The 26733-nt window shown below is 43.6% G+C and overlaps 1 protein-coding gene across 1 annotated transcript in view; it reads right to left on the reverse strand.

Annotated features, from left to right (window-relative positions):
* Window positions 1-10268: 10268 nt before the first annotated feature.
* Window positions 10269-26733, reverse strand: part of LOC120042384 (alpha-ketoglutarate-dependent dioxygenase FTO-like) — a gene marked incomplete at its 3' end in the record, with an annotated part of 43995 nt that continues 27530 nt past the window's right edge. The window contains exons 5-9 of the mRNA XM_038987221.1: window positions 19815-19939; window positions 16191-16239; window positions 11994-12095; window positions 10471-10564; window positions 10269-10331 (exon numbers count right to left, since the gene is read on the reverse strand). Of these exons, the coding sequence (XP_038843149.1) occupies window positions 10269-10331; window positions 10471-10564; window positions 11994-12095; window positions 16191-16239; window positions 19815-19939 (433 nt within the window). The remainder of the gene's footprint in view (window positions 10332-10470; window positions 10565-11993; window positions 12096-16190; window positions 16240-19814; window positions 19940-26733) is intronic.

Genomic DNA, 26733 nt, shown 5'->3' on the forward strand with positions numbered 1-26733 from the left:
TAATCACCTGCCATTACTGCCCCGGCCCGCATCTGCTTACAGCGTCTGTCAGTGGCGGGTAGGACGCAGAGTGTGTGTACGTGTGTGTGTGTGTGTGTGTCACCCAGCTTGGCATCCACACACAAAGGGACAAAATCACAACACTCACAGAAATAATATTTCACACAACGCAATCAACATTAGTGTTACGGAGAGAGTCAAGACTGATTCCAAGAGATGATGACGTATTGGTTATCCACACTATCTTCTCAGTTTGTTTGTTTACTTTTTAATGAAGTTACCTTACCAATTCAATCACAAAAGCAGTGTTGGCTAAATTGAATTGAAATTGAGATTAGAAGTTAGTTGATATATTGCAGGTACTTAGCTAGGCCTATCTGAAGTCCCAGTATTGGCTAGGTCTATCTGAAGTCCCAGTATTAGCTAGGTCTATCTGAAGTCCCAGTATTAGCTAGGTCTATCTGAAGTCCCAGTATTGGCTAGGCCTATCTGAACTCCCAGTATTGGCTAGGCCTATCTGAAGTCCCAGTATTGGCTAGGTCTATCTGAAGTCCCAGTATTAGCTAGGTCTATCTGAAGTCCCAGTATTGGCTAGGCCTATCTGAAGTCCCAGTATTGGCTAGGCCTATCTGAAGTCCCAGTATTGGCTAGGCCTATCTGAAGTCCCAGTATTGGCTAGGCCTATCTGAAGTCCCAGTATTGGCTAGGCCTATCTGAAGTCCCAGTATTGGCTAGGCCTATCTGAAGTCCCAGTATTGGCTAGGCCTATCTGAAGTCCCAGTATTGGCTAGGCCTATCTGAAGTCCCAGTATTGGCTAGGCCTATCTGAAGTCCCACTATTGGCTAGGCCTATCTGAAGTCCCAGTGTTAGCTAAGCCTATCTGAAGTCCCAGTATTAGTGAGGTCTATCTGAAGTCCAAGTACTGGGTAGGCCTATTTGAAGAACCAGTATTAGCTAGGCCTATCTGAAGTCCCAGTATTAGTGAGGTCTATCTGAAGTCCCAGTATTAGTGAGGTCTATCTGAAGTCCAAGTACTGGGTAGGCCTATTTGAAGTCCCAGTACTGGCAGAATGCAGGGGGAACAGGCCTGTGCTGTGTCAAACTGCTTTGTGAATAGGGACTACACCTGAGGCAGAATACATCACAGTGTGATTTCATGACATCAGGAGGAGAAAGTTATTCCAGCCCGTAGCAGAGGAGGAGGAGATGAGGACAGGCACATCTCAGCCCCAGAAACTGCTTTGAAAAGTTAAAAGTGAATTCACCTCATCCCCCTGGCATATCTGTGGCTACCTACAGTGGAAGTTGGAAGTTTACATACACCTCAGTCAAATACATTTAAACTCAGTTTTTCACAATTCCTGACATTTAATCCTAGTAAAAATGCCCTGTCTTAGGTCAGTTAGGATCACCACTTTATTTTAAGAATGTGAATGTCTGAATAATACGAGCAATAATTATTTATTTCAGCTTTTATTTCTTTCATCACATTCCCTGTGGGTCAGAAGTTTACATACACTCAATTAGTATTTGCTAGCATTGCCTTTAAATTGTTTAACTTGGCTGAAATGTTTTGGGTAGCCTTCCACAAGCTTCCCACAATAATTTGGGTGAATTTTGGCCCATTCTTCCTGACAGAGCTGGTGTAACTGAGTCAGGTTTGTAGGCCTCCTTGCTCGCACACACGTTTTCAGTTCTGCCCACAAATTTTCTATAGGATTGAGGTCAGGCCTTTGTGATGGCCACTCCAATACCTTCACTTTGTTGTCCTTAAGCCATTTTGCCACAACTTTGGAAGTATGCTTGGTGTCATTGTCCATTTGGAAGACCCATTTGCGACCAAGCTTAAACTTTCTGACTGATGTCTTGAGATGTTGCTTCAATATATCCACAATTGTCCTACCTTATGATGCCATCTACTTTGTGAAGTGCACCAGTCCCTCCTGCAGCAAAGCACCCCTACAACATGATGCTGCCACCCTCGTGCTTCACGGCTGGGATGGTGTTCTTCGGCTTGCAAGCCTCCCCCTTTTTCCTCCAAACATAACAATGGTCATTATGGCCAAACAGTTCTATTTTTGTTTCATCAGACCAGAGGACATTTCTCCAAAAAGTACAATCTTTGTCCCCATGTGCAGTTGCAAACCGTAGTCTGGCTTTTTTATGGCGGTTTTGGAGCAGTGGCTTCTTCCTTGCTGAGCGGTCTTTCAGGTTATATCGATATAGGACTCGTTTTACTGTGGATATAGATACTGTTGTACCTGTTTCCTCCAGCATCTTCACAAGGTCCTTTGCTCTTGTTCTGGGATTGACTTGCACTTTTCACACCAAAGTGCGTTCATCTCTAGGAGACACAACGCGTCTCCTTCCTGAGCGGTATGATGGCTGCGTGGTCCCATGGTGTTTATACTTGCGTACTATTTGTTTGTACAGATGAACATGGTACCTTCAGGCGTTTGGAAATTGCTCCAAAGGATGAACCAGACATGTGGAGGTCTACAATTTTTTTCTGAGGTCTTGGCTGATTTCTTTTGATTTCCCCATGATGTCAAGCAAAGAGGCACTGAGTTTGAAGGTAGGCCTTGAAATACATCCACATATACACCTCCAATTGACTCAAATTATGTCAATTAGCAGAAGCTTCAGAAGCTTCTAAAGCCATGACATCATTTTCGGGAATTTTCCACGCTGTTTAAAGGCACAGTCAACTTAGTGTATGTACCCACTGGATTTGTGATACAGTGAATTATAAGTGAAATAATCTGTCTGTAAACAATTGTTGGAAAAATTACTTGTGTCATGCACAAAGTAGATGTCCTTACCGACTTGCCAAAACTATAGTTTGTTAACAAGAAATTTGTGGTGTGGTTGAAAATGTTGTTTTAATGACTCCAACCTAAGTGTATGTAAACTTTCGACTTCAACTGTATAGGCATGAGGAGAGGATTGGATGGGAGGAGAGGCCCTAGAGTTTACTAACTGGAGGATGGACCTCAATAAATAGGGGCTATAGCGGCCTCGGCCTCCCTGTTTTGTGTGTGTGTGTGTGTGTGTGTGTGTGTGTGTGTGTGTGTGTGTGTGTGTGTGTGTGTGTGTGTGTGTGTGTGTGTGTGTGTGTGTGTGTGTATCATATAATATGAGTGCTTACCATCAAAAACAGCATGAATCTGCTACGGAGTGACAAAACGCTGCAGTCAAAGTCAGTGCAAGTTCACCTAAGCCAAGTAAAAATGTACAGTACAATAAGCTGCAGTGTTGTCTATTCATCTCCACAAGTTCCCATTCAGCTGTAAGCAGGCCCCAACATTGTGCTGCTGATATTCCAACATCTGTCGGGGAGTTGTGTGGGTACACTAATTATAAATATCTGCACTAATCCTGGGGCGATAAGACGGTCATTACTCCAAGAGACATTTATCACTGTGGGATTGATGAGCCATTACGCAGGCAGCCTTTGTAAAGAGAAGTGAAAGTGAAGCGATATCTCTCTACATCTGTACTGAAGCCATCCATTCCTCTGTCAGGAGGCACCGTCGTTACAACTCTAATTAACAGTCATGATTTTGACATAATAGAATTAATTCACTGGGTGAATTCTGGGATCTGCCGATTGACTTCTTGGAGGAGAAAAATGTCCTTTTTCTGTTAATTGCAAGGATGGGAAGGTGGAATTCTTGGATGTGGATAGGCCTGTTTCTACACTCTGTCAAGGACTGAGCAGTGCCACATTTCAACAGGGGTAATTCCCACTAACATCCACATAAGGACAAGCCCTAAAGTACACATATGAACATACTAAAGTGAATGTGTCTGCATTTACATACGTTGATGTGTTACAGTACACCCCCACACATACACTCCCCCAACACACACAATGACAGTAGGTGAGGGTTAAAGATCTGGCCACCTGCCTGCTGTGTCCCAATGTCGCTAGCAGTAATGAACAGAGACAGCTTGGGGACCGCACGCCTGCTTGTCTACATTATACACACACACACACACCCTATGCAGGGCCAAGCTGCCGCTGCTGGGGGGGCATGGGTGACGGGGTGGCAGAGATGTCCCATACAGTGACAGGCAGGTCCTACCTGTCTACCCATGTAACCCCCGCCTTCATACACACACACACACATTAAACCATTATACACACACACACACACACACACACACACACACACACACACACACACACACACACACACACACACACACACACACACACACACACACACACACACACACACACACACACACACACACACACACACACCCTCTCTCCCCCATCCTGACCCTGTGTAATTCCTCCAGCACACATGTGCTGACAGGAGCAGCTGCAGCCGCTACAGCAGACAGATGAAATGTTCATAACTATCTCCTCCAACTTACATCTTCACCTTCAGGATCATTTACGACCCACCTGCCTGCCTTGGAGAGACAATATGCTTGCCATGGAATGAAGTGTTCCAGCGGTGTATGGAGGTTATAATTAACACTACAGGGTGGAGGGGGAGTACATGGTAGGTGTAAATGTTGGCGTGTGTATGGGGGGTGTGTACCTCACACGTCACATCAGGCTATTCAACGATACGGTAAGACTAATTACATACTACCCTTACCCCCCTACCCCCACCAAACCATCCTGTCACCTTAAACAGAACACTCCACCCTCTCTACTGTACAGAGAGAGAGAGTGACACAGACAGACAGACAGACAGACAGACAGACAGACAGACAGACAGACAGACAGACAGACAGACAGACAGACAGACAGACAGAGACAGACAGGGTTAGAGTTAGAGAGCGAGAGCGAGAGCCAGAGAAAGAGACAGAGAGAGAGAAACACACACAGACAGACAGAGAGCGAGAGAAAGAGAGGGGGAGGGTTCCCCTGTCAGAGAGACAGAGAGGCTATTCTTAACCACGCTGTGAGCCTCCAGAAAATCACTGTTATTAACCCTACTATTACTAATAAAACATCCCAGAAAGTAGCCAATTACAGATCCTGCCCCTTTGAAACAGGAAAGCTTTAGTTCAGAGACCTATTTCATTTACAGAGAGGATAATGACCTGCTATACGAGGCTGATTCCAAACGCTTAATTGGCTAACCTTCATGTACTGGACATTCACTCTACTTGAAAGACATACTTGAATGTAGACAGGTGTTGCTGGTTCTCTGGTGAGGTAAAATACACACTCTCCTCCAGTCAATTCCTGCACTGGCCCATAATGCCGTGCTCTTGTTTGTCAGTTCACACCCCTGCCACACATCCTCCTCCCATCATGCTCTCTGGTTTGGTGTCTGACCAGAAATAATGCCCATGGTTTTCCTGAGGACCAGTAAAACAGGCCCCAGCCCTCCCTACCTCCCTACATGTGTTCACTTTGTCTTTCTTTCTCCAATCCCTAAATGCTGTTTCCATATTAAAAGCAACACTTAATGGCTTGACTGTCTCTGCAACAAGTGGCCCTAAATGTCTGTGGTGCTTTAATGACATTCTTCTCTCTCAACGCTGTGTTGCATCGCCAAGCTATTACTGTGAAAAGCATAATTATGAAATGACTGTTTCCATTAAGAGCTGGGAGCAATTTAACACAGCTGTGATTTTCTTCACCATTCAATTCAAGGGCAAATAGTGCATTTAGCAGAAGGGGTGGCAATGGTACATGAAGTACTACCCACTGAATCAGGCCCATTAGTACGGCTTCCACATCTACCCTACAAAATGAGGCTAACCATGTATCTGATGGTGTGATTAGGCTGTAGTATTCAGTGCCAGACCAGATATGTATGTGCAGGCATAGTAGGTGTAAACAGGTTTTGGGCTTGTCTTATCTGCATAGATGAATAAACAGTTCCTCTTCAAAGGAACATTCCAACCTGACTGAGACAGACGTGTGCTCATGTACTTTCCAACCACGCAGCCAATAGGAGGAGAGAGCTAAACGTGCTGTGGGGCGGAGTCTGACAACACAGAGGTCGTGTCGTGCATAGCTGTATTATTGCTAAACGGGCGGGTGAATACATGGGAGAAATTTACAATCACAAATCACACCTCAACCACCCAGGCCACAGGCGCTCTGATAGCATTGCACGCATACTGTCAGACAGACGAGGTTTAGATAAAGACAGACAAATGACAGAGCTTTTTGAGATAACCATCGCTTTCACATTAATTCTAGTCCCTGGATGATGATGATGAAAGATACAGATGATGTGTTCTTATTTGTTTTCTCCCTCAGAGGGGCAGAGGGTAAACATACCAGTGGTACTGAGTGTGAGAGGTGGAGAGAGGGAGAGAGGGAGAGGTAGAGAGCGGTAGAGAGCGGTAGAGAGCGGTAGAGAGCGGTAGAGAGCGATAGAGAGCGATAGAGAGCGGTAGAGAGCGGTAGAGAGCGGTAGAGAGCGGTAGAGAGCGGTAGAGAGCGGTAGAGAGATGTAGAGAGCGGTAGAGAGCGGTAGAGAGCGGTAGAGAGCGGTAGAGAGCGATAGAGAGCGATAGAGAGCGGTAGAGAGCGGTAGAGAGCGGTAGAGAGCGATAGAGAGCGATAGAGAGCGGTAGAGAGCGGTAGAGAGCGATATAGAGCGGTAGAGAGCGGTAGAGAGCGATATAGAGCGATATAGAGCGATAGAGAGCGGTAGAGAGCGGTAGAGAGCGATAGAGAGCGATAGAGAGCGGTAGAGAGCGGTAGAGAGCGATAGAGAGCGATAGAGAGCGGTAGAGAGCGGTAGAGAGCGATAGAGAGCGATAGAGAGCGGTAGAGAGCGGTAGAGAGCGATAGAGAGCGGTAGAGAGCGGTAGAGAGCGGTAGAGAGATGTAGAGAGCGGTAGAGAGCGATAGAGAGCGGTAGAGAGCGAGGTAGAGAGATGTAGAGAGCGGTAGAGAGCGGTAGAGAGCGGTAGAGAGCGGTAGAGAGCGGTAGAGAGCGGTAGAGAGCGGTAGAGAGCGATAGAGAGCGGTAGAGAGCGGTAGAGAGCGATAGAGAGATGTAGAGAGCGATAGAGAGCGGTAGAGAGCGATAGAGAGCGGTAGAGAGCGGTAGAGAGCGATATAGAGCGGTAGAGAGCGGTAGAGAGCGATATAGAGCGATAGAGAGCGGTAGAGAGCGGTAGAGAGCGATAGAGAGCGGTAGAGAGCGATATAGAGCGGTAGAGAGCGATAGAGAGCGGTAGAGAGCGATAGAGAGCGGTAGAGAGCGATAGAGAGCGGTAGAGAGCGGTAGAGAGCGATAGAGAGCGGTAGAGAGCGATAGAGAGCGGTAGAGAGCGAGGTAGAGAGCGAGAGCGAGAGGTAGAGAGAGGTAGAGAGCGATATAGAGCGGTAGAGAGCGGTAGAGAGATGTAGAGAGCGAGGTAGAGAGCGAGAGCGAGAGGTAGAGAGCGGTAGAGAGCGATATAGAGTGGTAGAGAGCGGTAGAGAGATGTAGAGAGCGAGAGCGAGAGGTAGAGAGAGGTAGAGAGCGGTAGAGAGATGTAGAGAGCGATAGAGAGCGGTAGAGAGCGGTAGAGAGATGTAGAGAGCGATAGAGAGAGGTAGAGAGGTAGAGAGCGGTAGAGAGCGATAGAGAGCGGTAGAGAGCGGTAGAGAGCGGTAGAGAGCGAGGTAGAGAGATGTAGAGAGCGGTAGAGAGCGATAGAGAGCGGTAGAGAGCGGTAGAGAGCGAGGTAGAGAGCGGTAGAGAGCGGTAGAGAGCGGTAGAGAGCGGTAGAGAGCGAGGTAGAGAGCGGTAGAGAGCGGTAGAGAGCGGTAGAGAGCGGTAGAGAGCGGTAGAGAGCAGTAGAGAGCAGTAGAGAGAGGTAGAGTCAGGTAGAGAGAGAGCGGTAGAGAGAGAGAGGAAGAGAGAGAGGAAGAGAGAGAGGTAGATAGAGAGGAAGAGAGAGAGGTAGATAGAGAGGAAGAGAGAGAGGTAGAGAGAGAGGTAGAGAGAGGAAGAGAGAGAGGTAGAGAGAGAGGTAGAGTCAGGTAGAGAGAGAGCGGTAGAGAGAGAGAGGAAGAGAGAGAGGAAGAGAGAGGAAGAGAGAGAGGTAGATAGAGAGGAAGAGAGAGAGGTAGAGAGAGAGAGAGAGAGAGAGAGAGGTAGATAGAGAGGAAGAGAGAGAGGTAGAGAGAGAGGTAGAGAGAGAGGTAGAGAGAGAGGTAGAGAGAGAGGTAGAGAGAGAGGTAGAGAGAGAGGTAGAGAGAGAGGTAGAGAGAGAGAGGTAGAGAGAGAGAGCAGTAGATGATGGTTGACCCAGTCACAGGTGTTTGCCCGCCAGCACATAACAGCGTAGCACCCTGAGGTAGAGAGACTCACAAAGGTGCAGCCAACAAACTTTTGGCGAGCAGCACGTACACCAAGGAAAACAGACAGACAGACAGACAGAGCTGGCAGGGAGACGGTGGTACAGTAGCTATATTATCCTGTTTAGGGGATAAGGAGCAACGGAGCGAAGGGGAAGATGTCTGAGAGATGTCTCTGATTAACCTGTCCCCTCCGATGACAACTACATCACAGAGCTCTGTTCAACAACCCCCCTCCCACCAACACGGCAGCCAGCCCGACCCCGCGCCACCCTCGCCACCCCCTTCTTCCGGGGCCACACCAGCCACACTAATTAAACAAATGAGAGCAAAGCTGTACACAAGTCATTAATGAACAGCTAACGAACGCCGATGAAGTTTGGTGTCACATGACATGATATCCCCTCTCGCCCCTAACGGCCAACGATTCAGCCTATCATGCGGACTGTTGGTTCATGACCTCCCTTCAAGTGACACCCACCTCTCGCCCTGACTTTGTACATCACCCTGTGATGATATGTGGCTCTGGTCATGAAGGACTAGACAGAGGTGATGACAGGCACACGTTGTTGAGGATTAAAATCATTACATAACAGAAGGCCGTCCCCATCACTTTGCTGTTGACTGACAGACTGTTGTAGACAGATGACTGCTGTTGACTGGCTGAGTGTTGTAAACAGATGACTGCTGTTGACTGACAGAGTGTTGTAGACAGATGACTGCTGTTGACTGACAGAGTGTTGTAGACAGATGACTGCTGTTGACTGACAGACTGTTGTAGACAGATGACTGCTGTTGACTGACAGAGTGTTGTAGACAGATGACTGCTGTTGACTGACAGACCGCTGTAGACTGGCAGACCGCTGTAGACAGATGACTGCTGTTAACTGGCAGACCGCTGTAGACAGATGACTGCTGTTAACTGGCAGACTGCTGTAGACAGATGACTGCTGTTAACTGGCAGACTGCTGTAGACATATGACTGCTGTTAACTGGCAGACTGCTGTAGACAGATGACTGCTGTTAACTGGCAGACTGCTGTAGACAGATGACTGCTGTTAACTGGCAGACTGCTGTAGACAGATGACTGCTGTTAACTGGCAGACTGCTGTAGACAGATGACTGCTGTAGACTGGCAGACTGCTGTAGACAGATGACTGCTGTTAACTGGCAGACTGCTGTAGACAGATGACTGCTGTAGACTGGCAGACTGCTGTAGACAGATGACTGCTGTAGACTGGCAGACCGCTGTAGACAGATGACTGCTGTTAACTGGCAGACTGCTGTAGACTGGCAGACCGCTGTAGACTGGCAGACCGCTGTAGACAGATGACTGCTGTAGACAGATGACTGCTGTAGACTGGCAGACCGCTGTAGACTGGCAGACCGCTGTAGACAGATGACTGCTGTAGACTGGCAGACCGCTGTAGACAGATGACTGCTGTAGACAGATGACTGCTGTTAACTGGCAGACTGCTGTAGACAGATGACTGCTGTAGACAGATGACTGCTGTTAACTGGCAGACTGCTGTAGACAGATGACTGCTTGGCTACAGGTCTCTTTGGAGGTCTATGGAGACTCTTGGGTTAGGGTTAGTGTCAACTCATTCCATGGAGGGCCGAGCGTCTGAGGGTTTTCACTCCTCCCTTGTACTTGCTTGAGGAATTAAGGTCACTAATTAGTAAGGAACTGCCCTCACCTTGTTGTCTAGGTCTTCATTGGAAGGAAAAAACCTGCAGACACTAGTCCCTCCCTGGAATGAGCTTGACACCCCAGGTCTATGGGAACTCCCCTTGTTGCTGCTATGGGTCTGTGTTAAAAGGAGGTTATTTTCTGGTAGTTAGTGGACCCTGCCACAGTATGGGGCCTCTCCCTCTGGGTCCTATAGCTCCTGTCACCAGGCCTGTCACTGTGTCACAGCCTGGACTGCAGCAGCCTGGGCTCTGTCCACTCTGTCCCTCTTCATTGTGGAACAAGAAGAGTACCATCTTTCAAATTCCCATCTGGGACAGGGGATCCCCATTGTTCCTCTCTCTGGGTCTCTGTCACTGAGGACACAAAGGACATGTCATCATGGTGGAGGACACAGGAGGGGGGTTAGGAGTAACATGAGAGGAGGAACTCTCTCTCTCTCTCTGAGTGGCTCTACAGGGGTGCAACTGGTGGCTGACACAGTGGAGAACTCACCACAGCCTGAACATAACTCCAGCCTGGCCCCTGTGGCCCCTGCTGACCCCTGGGTTTGATGACAGGCTGGGCCCTTTGTCCGGGAGCGCTGTACCTAGGTGAGGGCAGGGGAGGGCAGGGGTAGACAGGGGCAGTAAACAAAGGTGGTGTGGAGGGTGGGAGAAGAGATGATGGCCCCCAGGTCAGAGGACAGTGATGGACAGCTGAGTGATGAGTGCAGCTGTGGACCTGGAAACATACATCTCTCTATCAATGAGACCTACATCTCTCCATCTCTCTATCAACGAGACCTCCATCTCTCTATCAACGAGACCTCCATCTCTCTATCAACGAGACCTCCATCTCTCTATCAACGAGACCTCCATCTCTCTATCAACGAGACCTCCATCTCTCTATCAACGAGACCTCCATCTCTCTATCAATGAGACCTCCATCTCTCCATCTCTCTATCAACGAGACCTCCATCTCTCTATCAACGAGACCTCCATCTCTCTATCAACGAGACCATCTCTCTATCAATGAGACCTACATCTCTCTATCAATGAGACCTACATCTTTCTATCAATGAGACCTCCATCTCTCTATCAACGAGACCTCCATCTCTCTATCAACGAGACCTCCATCTCTCTATCAACGAGACCTCCATCTCTCTATCAACGAGACCTCCATCTCTCTATCAACGAGACCTCCATCTCTCTATCAACGAGACCTCCATCTCTCTATCAACGAGACCTCCATCTCTCTATCAATGAGACCTCCATCTCTCTATCAATGAGACCTCCATCTCTCTATCAACGAGACCTACATCTCTCTATCAATGAGACCTACATCTCTCCATCTCTCTATCAACGAGACCTACATCTCTCTATCAATGAGACCTACATCTCTCTATCAATGAGACCTACATCTCTCTATCATCTCTCTATCAACGGGACCTAAATCTCTCTGTCTCCCACTGATCTGATGAGTAGTGTGAGAGAGAATAAAGACCTCAACAATGCTGGTGAGAATAGCTAGATACAGTAAGCAGCTACATGAAAATGAACATAACAGATGTACTGCCGTACTAAAGACTGTGCCAAGTACAGACCTACAATAGATTAGTTTCAATTACCTTTTTCAAAGCAAAAGGACTAACAAATATATGCAATTATTACATAACTAAATAGTTTGAGAAAAAATATAGTAGTCTATTTATTCATGGTAAACTAATTAGAAATGACAATGATGGTCATGTTGAACTGTGTGTGGAGAAAAGCATTGTGTAGTCAGGAAGTGTAATGGTTTGAGGTCATGCAGTTTTCTATTGGAAGATGAACTTCCGAGCCCCTGGAATACAGCAGCCCCTTGATTTACGCAGTCGAAGCTGTCCAACTGCTTCCCAGGTCAAAGGTCATCGGCTGCTGCCCACTCTCCTACCGTTCTGTCCACACACACAGCGCTCTGTGCATACCGACCGAGAGGACAGGGGCTGCCGTGTCAGCCAGAAACCCTCCTACTGAGTCATAAACACCTACTCTTACCCGCTCTCCTCCCCTCCTCCTCCCCTCCCCCAGAGGAAAGCTGGGTCTGCACTCTGTTGATCTTACAATCCACACCCGCCCCACACTTCTTTTACACAGAGCCTGGTAAGAGAACAGAGGAGAGGAATGAAAGGGAGGTAGTAAAGAGAGCGAGACGCAGAATGAACAGAACAGAATGAAAGAAAAGAAGAGAAAAGCCACAGAGAAGGGCCAGATGGGTACCTTCACAGTCCATTTATCAAACCCAATGTGCCTCCCCCTCTCCTCTCCTCTCCTCTCCTCCACCTCCTCCTCCTCCCTTCCCCTCCCCGCCGCTCTCATGTCCTAAACCCCCATGTAATTCTGTAATCATTTTCATTATCATATAATGACCTTACAAAGCCTACAGCAGTTTGCACGGTCAGTACAAAATTCACAGCTGTTCCCTTCAGTGTTTGCTCGCCGGCTGTGACAGTGCAGCCTTTTTATTGGTCCAGAGGCGTGACCTTTGGCTCTGATAGGTCGGCACGGGGTCACCTCACTCAGGAAGGTTTGAGGTGGCCGCAGGCAAAGCACAGGTCACAACACCTGTCAATAAGTTAGAACACACTACGGCAAGAAATATAAAGTCATGATTGATGTCCACACGACAACTAACAACAACCTTCCAGGTGGCTAGAGGCTCTCCAGATCTAGTCAATGTCAACCTAAAGGGCTCCAGTATAGCAATGCTTCCAGGGGTCATACGTTCTGGATGGCAAAGGATAAGTACCTAGTGTTTACCTTACCCTCATGATGTATTCTTTAACTGCCATGCTACGGAACCGCCCCCTCACTCACTCACAGACCTAATAATGGCTGTTTGGAGGGCCACTCACAGGACATTTATCTAAGGACATGGTAGACAGCATATATACAGTACCAGTCAAAAGTTTGGACACACCGACTCATTCAAGGGTTTTTCTTTATTTTTACTATTTTCTACATTGTAGAATAATAGTGAAGACATCAAAACGATGAAATAACACAAATGGAATAATGTAGTAACCAAAAAAAGTAAACAAATCAAAATCTATTTTATATTTTAGATACTTAAAAGTAGCCACCCTTTGCCTTGATGAAAGCTTTGCACACTCTTGGCATTCTCTCAACCAGCTTCATGAGGTAGTCACCGAGAATGCATTTCAATTAACAGGTGTGACTTGTTAAAAGTACATTTGTGGAATTTCTTTCCATCTTAATGCATCAGTTGTGTTGTGACAAGGTAGGGGGGTATACAGAAGATAGCCCAATTTGGTAAAATACCAAGTTCATATTATGGCAAGAACAGCTCAAATAAGCAAAGAGAAGTCCATCATTACTTTAAGACATGAAGGTCAGTCAATCCGGAAAATTTCAAGAACTTTTAAAGTTTCTTCAAGTGTAGTCGCAAAAACCAAGTGCTATGATGAAACTAGCTCTCATAAGGACCGCCACAGGAAAGGAAGACTCAGAGTTACCTCTGCTGCAGAGGATAAGTTCATTATAGTTACCAGCCTCAGAAATCGGCAATTAACTGTATCTCAGATTGCAGCCCAAATAAATGCTTCACAGAGTTCAAGTAACAGACAAATCTCAACATTAACTGTTCAGAGGAGACTGCATGAATCAGGCTTTCATGATCGAATTGATGCAAAGAAACCACTACTAAAGGACACCAATAATAAGAAGAGACTTGCTTGGGCCAAAAAACAAGAGCAATGGACATTAGACTGGTGGAAATCTGTCTTTTGGTCTGATGAGTCCAAATTTGAGATTTTTGGTTCTAACCGCCGTGTCTTTGTGAGACGCAGAGTAGGTGAACGGACGATCTCCGCATGTGTGGTTCCCACCGTGAAGCATGGAGGAGGAGGTGTGATGGTGCTTTGCTGGTGACACTGTCAGTGATTTATTTAGAATTCAAGCACACTTAACGAGCATGGCTACCACATCATTCTGCAGCGATACACCATCCCATCTGGTTTGCACTTAGTGGGACTGTAATTTGTTTTTCAACAGGACAATTACCCAAAACACACCTCCAGGCTGTGTAAGGGCTATTTGACCAAGAAGGAGAGTGACGGTGCTGCATCGGATGACCTGGCCTCCACAATCACCCGACCTCAACCAAATTGAGATGGTTAGGGATGAGTTGGACCGATGAAGGAAACGCAGCCAACAAGTGCTCAGCATATGTGGGAACTCCTTCAAGACTGTTGGAAAAGCATTCCTCATGAAGCTGGTTGAGAGAATGCCAAGAGTGTGCAAAGCTGTCATCAAGGCAAAGGGTGGCTACTTTGAAGAATCTCAAATAACATACTTTTGGTTACTACATGATTCCATAAGTGTTATTTCATAGTTTTGATGTCTTCACTATTATTTTACAATGTAGAAAATAGTAAAAATAAAGAAAAACCCTTGAATGAGTCGGTGTGTCCAAAACTTTTGATTGGTACTGTATATCAAAGCTTTCTCAATATGCACCCACCAGAAACCATGTTACAGGACAAAAAGCTCATAAGAATAAGAGAGGCCTCATAACTTCATTGTTGCAGTGGGGATGAATGAATGGATGGACTGCCCTCACAGTGCTGGGGGAGCGAAGACATTCCTCACCCTGAGTACCCATAAGTCACTGGTGAAGACCTGGCGGTCAAGGGGAACATCTCTCTTTTCCCCTCTCTCTCTATAGTGGTAAAAACGGCTGAGGGAATACTGGGCTGAGAGCTAGCAGGCACAGGTTTGCTGAGCGCTCTGGTGCTTTAACTGGTGGTGTTTAAGAAACTAAAGTCAGGGGAAACTTCATCAATCAGCTTGCTGTGCTTATGTTTCTGTGCCTTTAGCTGGAGTAATCCATCATGTTGTTTTGTGTTCTGAAACCTTTAGCGAGCATTATTCTCTGAAGGGTTTCCATGGAAACAAAAGAACAGCAGAACGCAGACAGTGGAGCCTGTTGAATAGTGAGTCTACTGAAACCTAATTAAAAATTCATATAAATATAAAACATTAAAACAGTCAAATTAATCTACTGGTTCATTTTAAAAAGTACAATTTTGGTGGTTTTATGGAAATAAATTAATGTTTAAATCTGTCAGACTAAACTGAGCTGAACTTTGGTCTCTCTCTAATATATCAACATTCATATAGTTTATCTTTGATTAGGAACAATGAAACTACTTCAGAACAAAATCCTGCAGAGACCCCAAAGTGTAGCTATCTTTCATCACAAAGTGTTTCTTTTCCCTTATCCCTCCATATCTCAAATCACTATCAGAATCGTCTCTTAACATTGCGCGAGGCCATGTGTTTCGTTTTGTCTAAACGTCGTCTGTTGACGGCCACTTCACAGACGACCCCCAGCTTGCTTTTTGGGGAGAGGCATTATCTGCGTGCAGAGAGATAGGGAGCAGTCGGAGTTCAAACCCATTACGGCTGCGTATGTGTGTGTGTATATGTCTGTGTGTGTATATGTCTGTGTGTGTGTGTGTGTGTATGTGTGTGTCTGTGTGTATGTCTATGTGTGTGTGTGTGTGGTGCTGTGTGTATGTCTATGTGTGTGTGTGTGTGGTGCTGTCCCCCCAATCTAATCACTCTATCCTGCTGATTAAATAAACTCCTGTCTGAACCGAAGACAGGGACCCTGCATTTCCTGTCCTGAGCCTTGTTATTGGTTTCCCTGTGATGTGTGAGGGCTGGGCTGTGTGTGCGTGTAAGTGTGCGTGTGCGTGTGTGCGACTGGGCTGGACTAGGAGGGTGGTACAGACATTTGTAGGTTGGGAGTACGGGTGTTGTAGTAGTGTTGGGGGGTGGGTGTAGTGACTAGTGGGATGGTTTCTAGCTTTCAGCACCTGCGTTAGGAATGCAGTTCAGATGGCCAGCCCTCCCTCCTTCCCTCCTCCAGAGAGGCTGAGAGGCCGGGCTAGGCATCAACGCAGGCCGACGAGGTGTGTGGAAACTGTCTGTTTACAAGAATCATCTGGTCAGGGTGTAGCTCGGGTCAACAAGAGGGGACACATCAAAACAAAGGCGGGACACAGGGTTATGGGGGAAATAGGGGGTATGGAGGGGAGAGGGTGGGGGCTGTCTGTACAGATATCCATCTGTAGTGTGAAGTCTGTGTGTGTTTGTCCCTGGTTGGTATTCATCTGTAGTGTGTAGTCTGTGTGTGTTCATTCACCTCCAAGCTCTTTAGGTTCTTACCAGAGCCAGGGCCGGGGTCTCGTCTGCCCCTGAACACAGGGTGTCCAGGCTGGGACACACAGGGAGGGAGAGGCCCTTACAGCTGGGGCCTAGTGGCTGATTATGACCCCCCTCAACTGCTTTGGTGCCGTTGTCTCAGAAAGACACACACTAAGCTACACACACAGGCATACAACACACAGGAATGCACACACACATCTTTGCGCACGCACACACACACAGGAACATACACACACTACACATTATACACACACATTATTACATATACATCCTTATAAACTGGGTGGTTTATGAAAGCTGATTGGCTGACAGTCGTGGTATGTCAGACCATATACCATGGGTACGACAAAACCACCTCAGTGATTTATGGTATATGGCCAATATACCACGGCTAAGGGGTTGTATCCAGGAACTCCGCGTTGAGTCGTGCATTAGGACAGCCCTTAGCTGTGGTATATTGGCCATATAACACACCCCCTCTGGCCTTACTATTTAATTATACTGTTGGATTCTGGAGTAAACTTTGAACATTGTTATACTCAGAGTATAGGAACATTAGTTACACAAGAGACATGAGGGGTGCCATAATGAAGCTTGGGAGGGACTGAGTGCAGGGGGAAATCATTTGTGACAGTACTGATAGGGGGAGAAACCGTTGAAGGCTCATATCACTTAGTTCCCTGCTTAGCGAGAAGGATGCAATGTTTAGAGATAAGGAGGAGACTCACCCAAAGTGGGGTATGAATACCACCACGGGGGAAGCCATGTCTTTTGTCTAAATACAGCTGTGTCGACCCTTTGGGAAGAATTCAACTTGGTTAAGCTTCTCTAGTGTCCGTGAGTTATTTACTCTGAAAATTAGACCCTAACAATACCATGGCATTGTTGTATACTTGTTTCTGATTGGCTTGAAGGGCATTCTAGAGCATGCATTATTTCCAACGTTGCCAACTTTGTGACTTTTCAGACCCCTCCAGCGACTTTTATTGGTAAAATATTCTAGCTACTATTCACACTGGTGTGTCGTGGAACACACCCTCCTCATCGTGCATTGTTTTCAATAGAACGCATAGCAATTCGTTCATTATCCCTTACATAACATCCTCCCACACAAAACACATGATGTTTTGTGTGGGAGGGTGTTATGGGTGTATATGTAATAATATGTAGTGTGTGTGTGTGTGTGTCAAAGTTCTAATAGGGGGTGCTTATAATTGTCCTGTTTCACTGCAGGTACAAGCGGGTAACCTGTACGAGTGTGAGGTGTGAAATGTACATCCCAACTCCCCCTGAGACACCCTCGGAGAGCGGCTGTGTGTGTGTGTGTGTGTGTGTGTGTGTGTGTGTGTGTGTGTGTGTGTGTGTGTGTGTGTGTGTGTGTGTGTGTGTGTGTCTTTCTGAGAAAAAGGCACTGAAACAGTAGAGAGGGGGGGGGGGGGGGTTACCACTGGAGACAGAGATGGAACAGCTAAAACAAACACATGATGTTTTGTGTGGGAGGGTGTTATGGGTGTATATGTAATAACATGTAGGGTGTTCACCCACTCTGGGCAGAGTGGGTGAAAAGGCGCTTTGCTTATGAAATTTCACTTCCTTACGTTATAAAATACATCTTAACAAGACACATATTATTATTCATGTTCTGAATCGTTCAGTGGGGTGTTTCTCTAAAAGCCACATTTGCATGACACGAGCCGGATTAAATGTAAAAGGCTTTGGAAAAAGAAGCTTGGTATTCGCTCAGTGCTCCGTTGACATTTCACAGAGATACGCTTGTTTTTGTGAGAAATCTCAGAAAGAGTACTTGAATTTCAAATGAATATGAAAAGCGTATACTAAAATAAGAAAATACTACATGTCCTGTCTCAAAATCTATATCCATCTGACCTCTATACTGTTTTCTGTCCTGTGGATTCAAGAAGAAAGTTCAACGGGAAAGAGAAGCTGTCAAGTAGCCAGTAGCCTTAATTCATGGACAGAGTCCAGCCTGGCAGACGCCATGCAATTTTCCAGATTTTTGACCACTTTTTTTCTCTGGCCTCCATTGATTTAGTCACACTAATTCTGGCCGTCCTACAAGGTTCTGATAGAGAGATGAGGTTTGGACCATTGATTTAGTCACACTAATTCTGGCCGTCCTACAAAGTTCTGATAGAGAGATGAGGTTTGGACCATTGATTTAGTCACACTAATTCTGGCCGTCCTACAAGGTTCTGATAGAGAGATGAGGTTTGGACCATTGATTTAGTCACACTAATTCTGTCCGTCCTACAATGTTCTGATAGAGAGATGAGGTTTGGACCATTGATTTAGTCACACTAATTCTGGCCGTCCTACAAGGTTCTGATAGAGAGATGAGGTTTGGACCATTGATTTAGTCACACTAATTCTGGCTGTCCTACAAGGTTCTGATAGAGAGATGAGGTTTGGACCATTGATTTAGTCACACCAATTCTGGCCGTCCTACAAGGTTCTGATAGAGAGATGAGGTTTGGACCATTGATTTAGTCACACCAATTATGGCCGTCCTACAAGGTTCTGATAGAGACATGAGGTTAGGACCATTGATTTAGTCACACCAATTCTGGCCGTCCTACAAAGTTCTGATAGAGAGATGAGGTTTGTACCATTGGTTTTCCGTCATTATTTAACCCACTGGGCAAAATATGAGTTTTTGTGTGTGTGTGTGTGTGTGTGTGTGTGTGTGTGTGTGTGTGTGTGTGTGTGTGTGTGTGAGAGCACAGATGTGTGTGTGCATTCCTGTGTATGAATGCCTGTGTGTGTGGTTAAGTGTGTGTCTTTCTGAGACAAGGGCACCAAAGCAGTGGGGGGGGGGGGTACCACTACCAGAGTGGAGACAGAGATGGAACAGCTAAAATAAACATATGATGTTTTGTGTGGGAGGGTGTTATGGGTGTATATGTAATAACATGTGTGTATAATATGTATTGTGTGTGTGGGGGTGTGGACAGAGAGAACAGCTACCAGAGTGGAGACAGAGATGGAACAGCTAAAACAAACATATGATGTTTTGTGTGGGAGGGTGTTATGGGTGTATATGTAATAACATGTGTGTATAATATGTATTGTGTGTGTGGGGGTGTGGACAGAGAGAACAGCTACCAGAGTGGAGGGATAGATGGAACAGCTAAAACAACATGGTTGTGAGTGTGAGGCCTTGCTTTATCTGAATGAATGGGCTCTGTCTCTGTTCTAATCCTGGACTGGGCCTCATCTAGGGGAAGGACGTTACTGGGCTATCCAATCCAAGACACATGTCACCCTGATAGCTGCTAGGTCCAAGGACCCCTCACTACAAACGACCTCCAACACCCACGTCAGATCTGCAGACTATCTGAGGAATTCACTTCACATCACCTCCATTCCTACTCAAATTTCAACAATACTGATTCCTTTAAGGTTTTTTTTCACACAATTGAAAGTGTAACAGGGTGTGATTCTTGAACATGTGCCATCCAGACAAGTGTGCTTGTTTTCACATTTCAAAATTGTTGTGTGTGAGTTTCTGTTTACTGTTGTTGATGTTGTTGTTTACTGTTGTTGATGTTGTTGTTTACTGTTGTTGATGGTGTTGTTTACTGTTGTTGGTGGTTATTTGTTTACCTGTCTCTCCAGGTCTGCCTGTGCTGCTGTCTGTCTGTCAGGGCAGTTAGCAAGGTCTCCGCCATCTCTCTCCTGCCCTCCTCCGGTTGTCCCTCTTCCTCTACCGCTGCCAATAAGAGTTGCGTCTGAAAGATAGGAAGTAAACAGGAAATGATGTATTAAAATGACATGGTTCCATATCTCGATTCTGTCTATGAATCCAAAGTAAACCATATCTCAGACTAATCAGGCCTAATTTGGCGCAGGCGGAATTTGAGTGGTTCTGAACACTTCCTGACTCGCCTGTTCGAGCTACAGACTTCCTGGACATGTCATTAGATGCGTCTATTTGTCCTGGATACACCCATAGCAGCCTCTTGCGTCGGCGAGACAACATTCAGAAACCGGTTGTTCTCACGAAAACGTCTCTAAAGTCTGAACAGTTTGAGCTACAGACTATTATGACCCCATCATGGCATCAAAGCTTAGACTCTCACGAAGACGGACGTACTGTCTGTTTTGCTCTACGACGATCACAAGCCACACTCGTTAGAACGTAAGGTTGTTTTTTTTACATAGAAACTCATAAATAAGTATTGCGTTGTGATAATTCCCGATGTTTGCTGATCTTTCTTATAGCTCCCAGACAGACATGAAACACTTAGACAGAGGCAGACATGTTTTGTGGATATAACAGTACATTTCAGCAATTTCTGCCCAGGGCTATAATGCAGGGAATAGAGTCTATAATGCAGGGAATAGTGCCGATAATGCAGGGAATAGTGCCGATAATGCAGAGAATAGTGCCGATAATGCAGGGAATAGAGTATATAATGCAGGGAATAGAGTCTATAATGCAGAGAATAGAGTATATAATGCAAGGAATAGAGTCTTTAATGCAGGGAATAGAGTATATTATGCAGGGAATAGAGTCTATAATGCATGGAATAGTCTATAATGCATGGAATAGAGTCTATAATGTATGGAATAGCGTCTATAATGCAGGGAATATAGTCTATAATGCAGGGAATAGAGTATATTATGCAGGGAATAGAGTCTAAAATGCATGGAATAGTCTATAATGTGTGGAATAGAATCAATGATGCAAGTAATACCGTCTATAATGTATGGAATAGAGTTTATAATGTATGGAATAGCGTCTATAATGCAGGGAATAGAGTATATTATACAGGGAATGGAGTCTATAATGCAGGGAATAGAGTCTATAATGTATGGAATAGAGTCTACAATGCAGGGAATAGCGTCTATAATGCAGGGAATAGCGTCTAAAATGCAGGGAATAGAGTATATTATGCAGGGGATAGAGTCTATAATGCAGGGAATAGAGTCTATAATGCAGGGAATAGCGCCTATAATGAAGGAAATAGCGTCTATAATGAAGGAAATAGTGTCTATAATGCATGGAATAGAGTCTAATGCATGGAATAGAGTCTATAATGCATGGAATAGAGTCTATAATGCATGAAATAGAGTCTATAATACATGGAATAGAGTCTATAATGCATGGAACAGTCTATAATGTATGGAACAGTCTATAATGCAGGGAATAGTGTCTATAATGCATGGAACAGTCTATAATGCAGAGAATAGAGTCTATAATTCAGGGAATAGTGTCTATAATGCAGGGAATAGAGTCTATAATGCATGGAATAGAGTCTATAATGCAGGGAATAGCGTCTATAATGCAGGGAATAGCGTCTATAATGCAGGGAATAGCGTCTATAATGCAGGGAATAGCGTCTATAATGCAGGGAATAGAGTCTATAATGAAGGGAATAGAGTCTATAATGCAGGGAATAGAGTCTATAATGCAGGGAATAGAGTCTATAATGAAGGGAATAGAGTCTATAATGCAGGGAATAGCGTCTATAATGCAGGGAACAGCGTCTATAATGCAGGGAATAGCGTCTATAATGCAGGGAATAGCATCTATAATGCAGGGAATAGAGTCTATAATGCAGAGAATAGAGTATATAATGCAAGGAATAGAGTCTTTAATGCAGGGAATAGAGTATATTATGCAGGGAATAGAGTCTATAATGTATGGAATAGCGTCTATAATGCAGGGAATATAGTCTATAATGCAGGGAATAGAGTATATTATGCAGGGAATAGAGTCTAAAATGCATGGAATAGTCTATAATGTATGGAATAGAATCTATGATGCAAGTAATACTGTCTATAATGTATGGAATAGAGTCTATAATGTATGGAATAGCGTCTATAATGTATGGAATAGAGTCAATAATGTATGGAATAGCGTCTATAATGCATGGAATAGAGTATATAATGCATGGAATAGTGTCTATAATGCAGGGAATAGTGTCTATAATGCATGGAACAGTCTATAATGCAGAGAATAGAGTCTATAATGCAGGGAATAGTGTCTATAATGCATGGAATAGAGTCTATAATGCAGGGAATAGAGTATATAATGCATGGAATAGAGTCTATAATGCATTGAATAGCGTCTATAATGCATGGAACAGTGTCTATAATGCAGGGAATAGTGTTTATAATGCATGGAACAGTCTATAATGCATGGATTATAGTCTATAATGCATGGAATAGAGTCTATAATGCATGGAATAGAGTCTATAATGCATGGAATAGAGTCTATAATGCATGGAACAGTCTATAATGCATGGAACAGTCTATAATGCATGGAATAGTCTATAATGCATGGAACAGTCTATAATGCAGAGAATAGAGTCTAAAATGCATGGAATAGTCTATAATGTATGGAATAGAATCAATGATGCAAGTAATACCGTCTATAATGTATGGAATAGAGTCTATAATGTATGGAATAGCGTCTATAATGCAGGGAATAGAGTATATTATACAGGGAATGGAGTCTATAATGCAGGGAATAGAGTCTATAATGTATGGAATAGAGTCTACAATGCAGGGAATAGCGTCTATAATGCAGGGAATAGCGTCTATAATGCAGGGAATAGAGTATATTATGCAGGGGATAGAGTCTATAATGCAGGGAATAGAGTCTATAATGCAGGGAATAGCGCCTATAATGAAGGAAATAGCGTCTATAATGAAGGAAATAGTGTCTATAATGCATGGAATAGAGTCTAATGCATGGAATAGAGTCTATAATGCATGGAATAGAGTCTATAATGCATGAAATAGAGTCTATAATACATGGAATAGAGTCTATAATGCATGGAACAGTCTATAATGCAGAGAATAGAGTCTATAATACAGGGAATAGTGTCTATAATGCAGGGAATAGAGTCTAATGCATGGAATAGAGTCTATAATGCAGGGAATAGCGTCTATAATGCAGGGAATAGCGTCTATAATGCAGGGAATAGCGTCTATAATGCAGGGAATAGCGTCTATAATGCAGGGAATAGCATCTATAATGCAGGGAATAGCGTCTATAATGCAGGGAATAGCGTCTATAATGCAGGGAATAGAGTATATAATGCGGGGAATAGAGTCTATAATGCAGAGAATAGAGTATATAATGCAAGGAATAGAGTCTTTAATGTATGGAATAGCGTCTATAATGCAGGGAATATAGTCTATAATGCATGGAATAGAGTATATTATGCAGGGAATAGAGTCTAAAATGCATGGAATAGTCTATAATGTATGGAATAGAATCTATGATGCAAGTAATACTGTCTATAATGTATGGAATAGAGTCTATAATGTATGGAATAGAGTCAATAATGTATGGAATAGCGTCTATAATGTATGGAATAGCGTCTATAATGCATGGAATAGTGTCTATAATGCAGGGAATAGTGTCTATAATGCATGGAACAGTCTATAATGCAGAGAATAGAGTCTATAATGCAGGGAATAGTGTCTATAATGCATGGAATAGAGTCTATAATAAAGGGAATAGAGTATATAATGCATGGAATAGAGTCTATAATGCATTGAATAGCGTCTATAATGCATGGAACAGTGTCTATAATGCAGGGAATAGTGTTTATAATGCATGGAACAGTCTATAATGCATGGATTATAGTCTATAATGCATGGAATAGAGTCTATAATGCATGGAATAGAGTCTATAATACATGGAATAGAGTCTATAATGCATGGAACAGTCTATAATGCATGGAACAGTCTATAATGCAGGGAATAGTGTCTATAATGCATGGAACAGTCTATAATGCAGAGAATAGAGTCTAAAATGCATGGAATAGTCTATAATGTATGGAATAGAATCAATGATGCAAGTAATACCGTCTATAATGTATGGAATAGAGTCTATAATGTATGGAATAGCGTCTATAATGCAGGGAATAGAGTATATTATACAGGGAATGGAGTCTATAATGCAGGGAATAGAGTCTATAATGTATGGAATAGAGTCTACAATGCAGGGAATAGCGTCTATAATGCATGGAATAGAGTCTAATGCATGGAATAGAGTCTATAATGCATGGAATAGAGTCTATAATGCATGAAATAGAGTCTATAATACATGGAATAGAGTCTATAATGCATGGAACAGTCTATAATGCAGAGAATAGAGTCTATAATTCAGGGAATAGTGTCTATAATGCAGGGAATAGAGTCTATAATGCATGGAATAGAGTCTATAATGCAGGGAATAGCGTCTATAATGCAGGGAATAGCGTCTATAATGCAGGGAATAGCGTCTATAATGCAGGGAATAGCGTCTATAATGCAGGGAATAGCGTCTATAATGCAGGGAATAGAGTCTATAATGCAGGGAATAGAGTATATAATGCAGGGAATAGAGTCTATAATGCAGGGAATAGAGTCTATAATGAAGGGAATAGAGTCTATAATGCAGGGAATAGCGTCTATAATGCAGGGAACAGCGTCTATAATGCAGGGAATAGCGTCTATAATGCAGGGAATAGCATCTATAATGCAGGGAATATCGTCTATAATGCAGGGAATAGCGTCTATAATGCAGGGAATAGAGTATATAATGCGGGGAATAGAGTCTATAATGCAGAGAATAGAGTATATAATGCAAGGAATAGAGTCTTTAATGCAGGGAATAGAGTATATTATGCAGGGAATAGAGTCTATAATGTAGGGAATAGAGTCTATAATGTATGGAATAGCGTCTATAATGCAGGGAATATAGTCTATAATGCAGGGAATAGAGTATATAATGCATGGAATAGTGTCTATAATGCATGGAACAGTCTATAATGCAGAGAATAGAGTCTATAATGCAGGGAATAGTGTCTATAATGCATGGAATAGAGTCTATAATGCAGGGATTAGAGTATATAATGCATGGAATAGAGTATATAATGCGGGGAATAGAGTCTATAATGCAGAGAATAGAGTATATAATGCAAGGAATAGAGTCTTTAATGTATGGAATAGCGTTTATAATGCAGGGAATATAGTCTATAATGTATGGAATAGAGTATATTATGCAGGGAATAGAGTCTAAAATGCATGGAATAGTCTATAATGTATGGAATAGAATCTATGATGCAAGTAATACCGTCTATAATGTATGGAATAGAGTCTATAATGTATGGAATAGAGTCAATAATGTATGGAATAGCGTCTATAATGCATGGAATAGAGTATATAATGCATGGAATAGTGTCTATAATGCAGGGAATAGTGTCTATAATGCATGGAACAGTCTATAATGCAGAGAATAGAGTCTATAATGCAGGGAATAGTGTCTATAATGCATGGAATAGAGTCTATAATGCAGGGAATAGAGTATATAATGCATGGAATAGAGTCTATAATGCATTGAATAGCGTCTATAATGCATGGAACAGTGTCTATAATGCAGGGAATAGTGTTTATAATGCATGGAACAGTCTATAATGCATGGATTATAGTCTATAATGCATGGAATAGAGTCTATAATGCATGGAATAGAGTCTATAATGCATGAAATAGAGTCTATAATACATGGAATAGAGTCTATAATGCATGGAACAGTCTATAATGCAGGGAATAGTGTCTATAATGCATGGAACAGTCTATAATGCAGAGAATAGAGTCTAAAATGCATGGAATAGTCTATAATGTATGGAATAGAATCAATGATGCAAGTAATACCGTCTATAATGTATGGAATAGAGTCTATAATGTATGGAATAGCGTCTATAATGCAGGGAATAGAGTATATTATACAGGGAATGGAGTCTATAATGCAGGGAATAGAGTCTATAATGTATGGAATAGAGTCTACAATGCAGGGAATAGCGTCTATAATGCAGGGAATAGCGTCTATAATGCAGGGAATAGAGTATATTATGCAGGGGATAGAGTCTATAATGCAGGGAATAGAGTCTATAATGCAGGGATAGCGCCTATATAGTCAGCAACTATATATGGAGGAATATAGGCGATCTATAATGCAGGGAAATAGTGTCTATAATGCGTGGAATAGTGAGTCTAATGCATGGAATAGAGTCTATAATGCATGGAATAGAGTCTATAATGCATGGAATAGAGTCTATATACATGGAATAGAGTCTAATAATGCATGGACGATCTATAATGCAGAGATAGAGTCTATAATCAGGGAATAGTGTCTATATGCAGGAATAGAGTCTATAATGCATGGAATAGAGTCTATAAATGCAGGATAGCGTCCTATAATGCAGGAGATAGCTCTCTATAATGCAGGGATAGTGCGTCTATAATGCAGGGAATAGCGTCTATAATGCAGGGAATAGCGTCTTAATGCAGGAATAGCTTCTATAATGCAGGGAATAGAGTCTAATAACAGTTTGTTGTACACAGGGAAGAAGTAATTTATGTAAAGTAAATGTTCGAAATCAATATAAAAAATAGAAAGTCATAAAAAAATAATAATAAAGGTAAAGTAAAAAAAAGAAAAAAAAAAACAGAGAATATAGAAGTCTAAGATCTATGTCTTTCTCGACTTGCGCTTCTGTCCTTTCGTCTGCACTCTCTCTTG

This window comes from Salvelinus namaycush, unplaced genomic scaffold (assembly GCF_016432855.1).
Source record: "Salvelinus namaycush isolate Seneca unplaced genomic scaffold, SaNama_1.0 Scaffold666, whole genome shotgun sequence".
Lineage (NCBI taxonomy): Eukaryota > Metazoa > Chordata > Actinopteri > Salmoniformes > Salmonidae > Salvelinus > Salvelinus namaycush.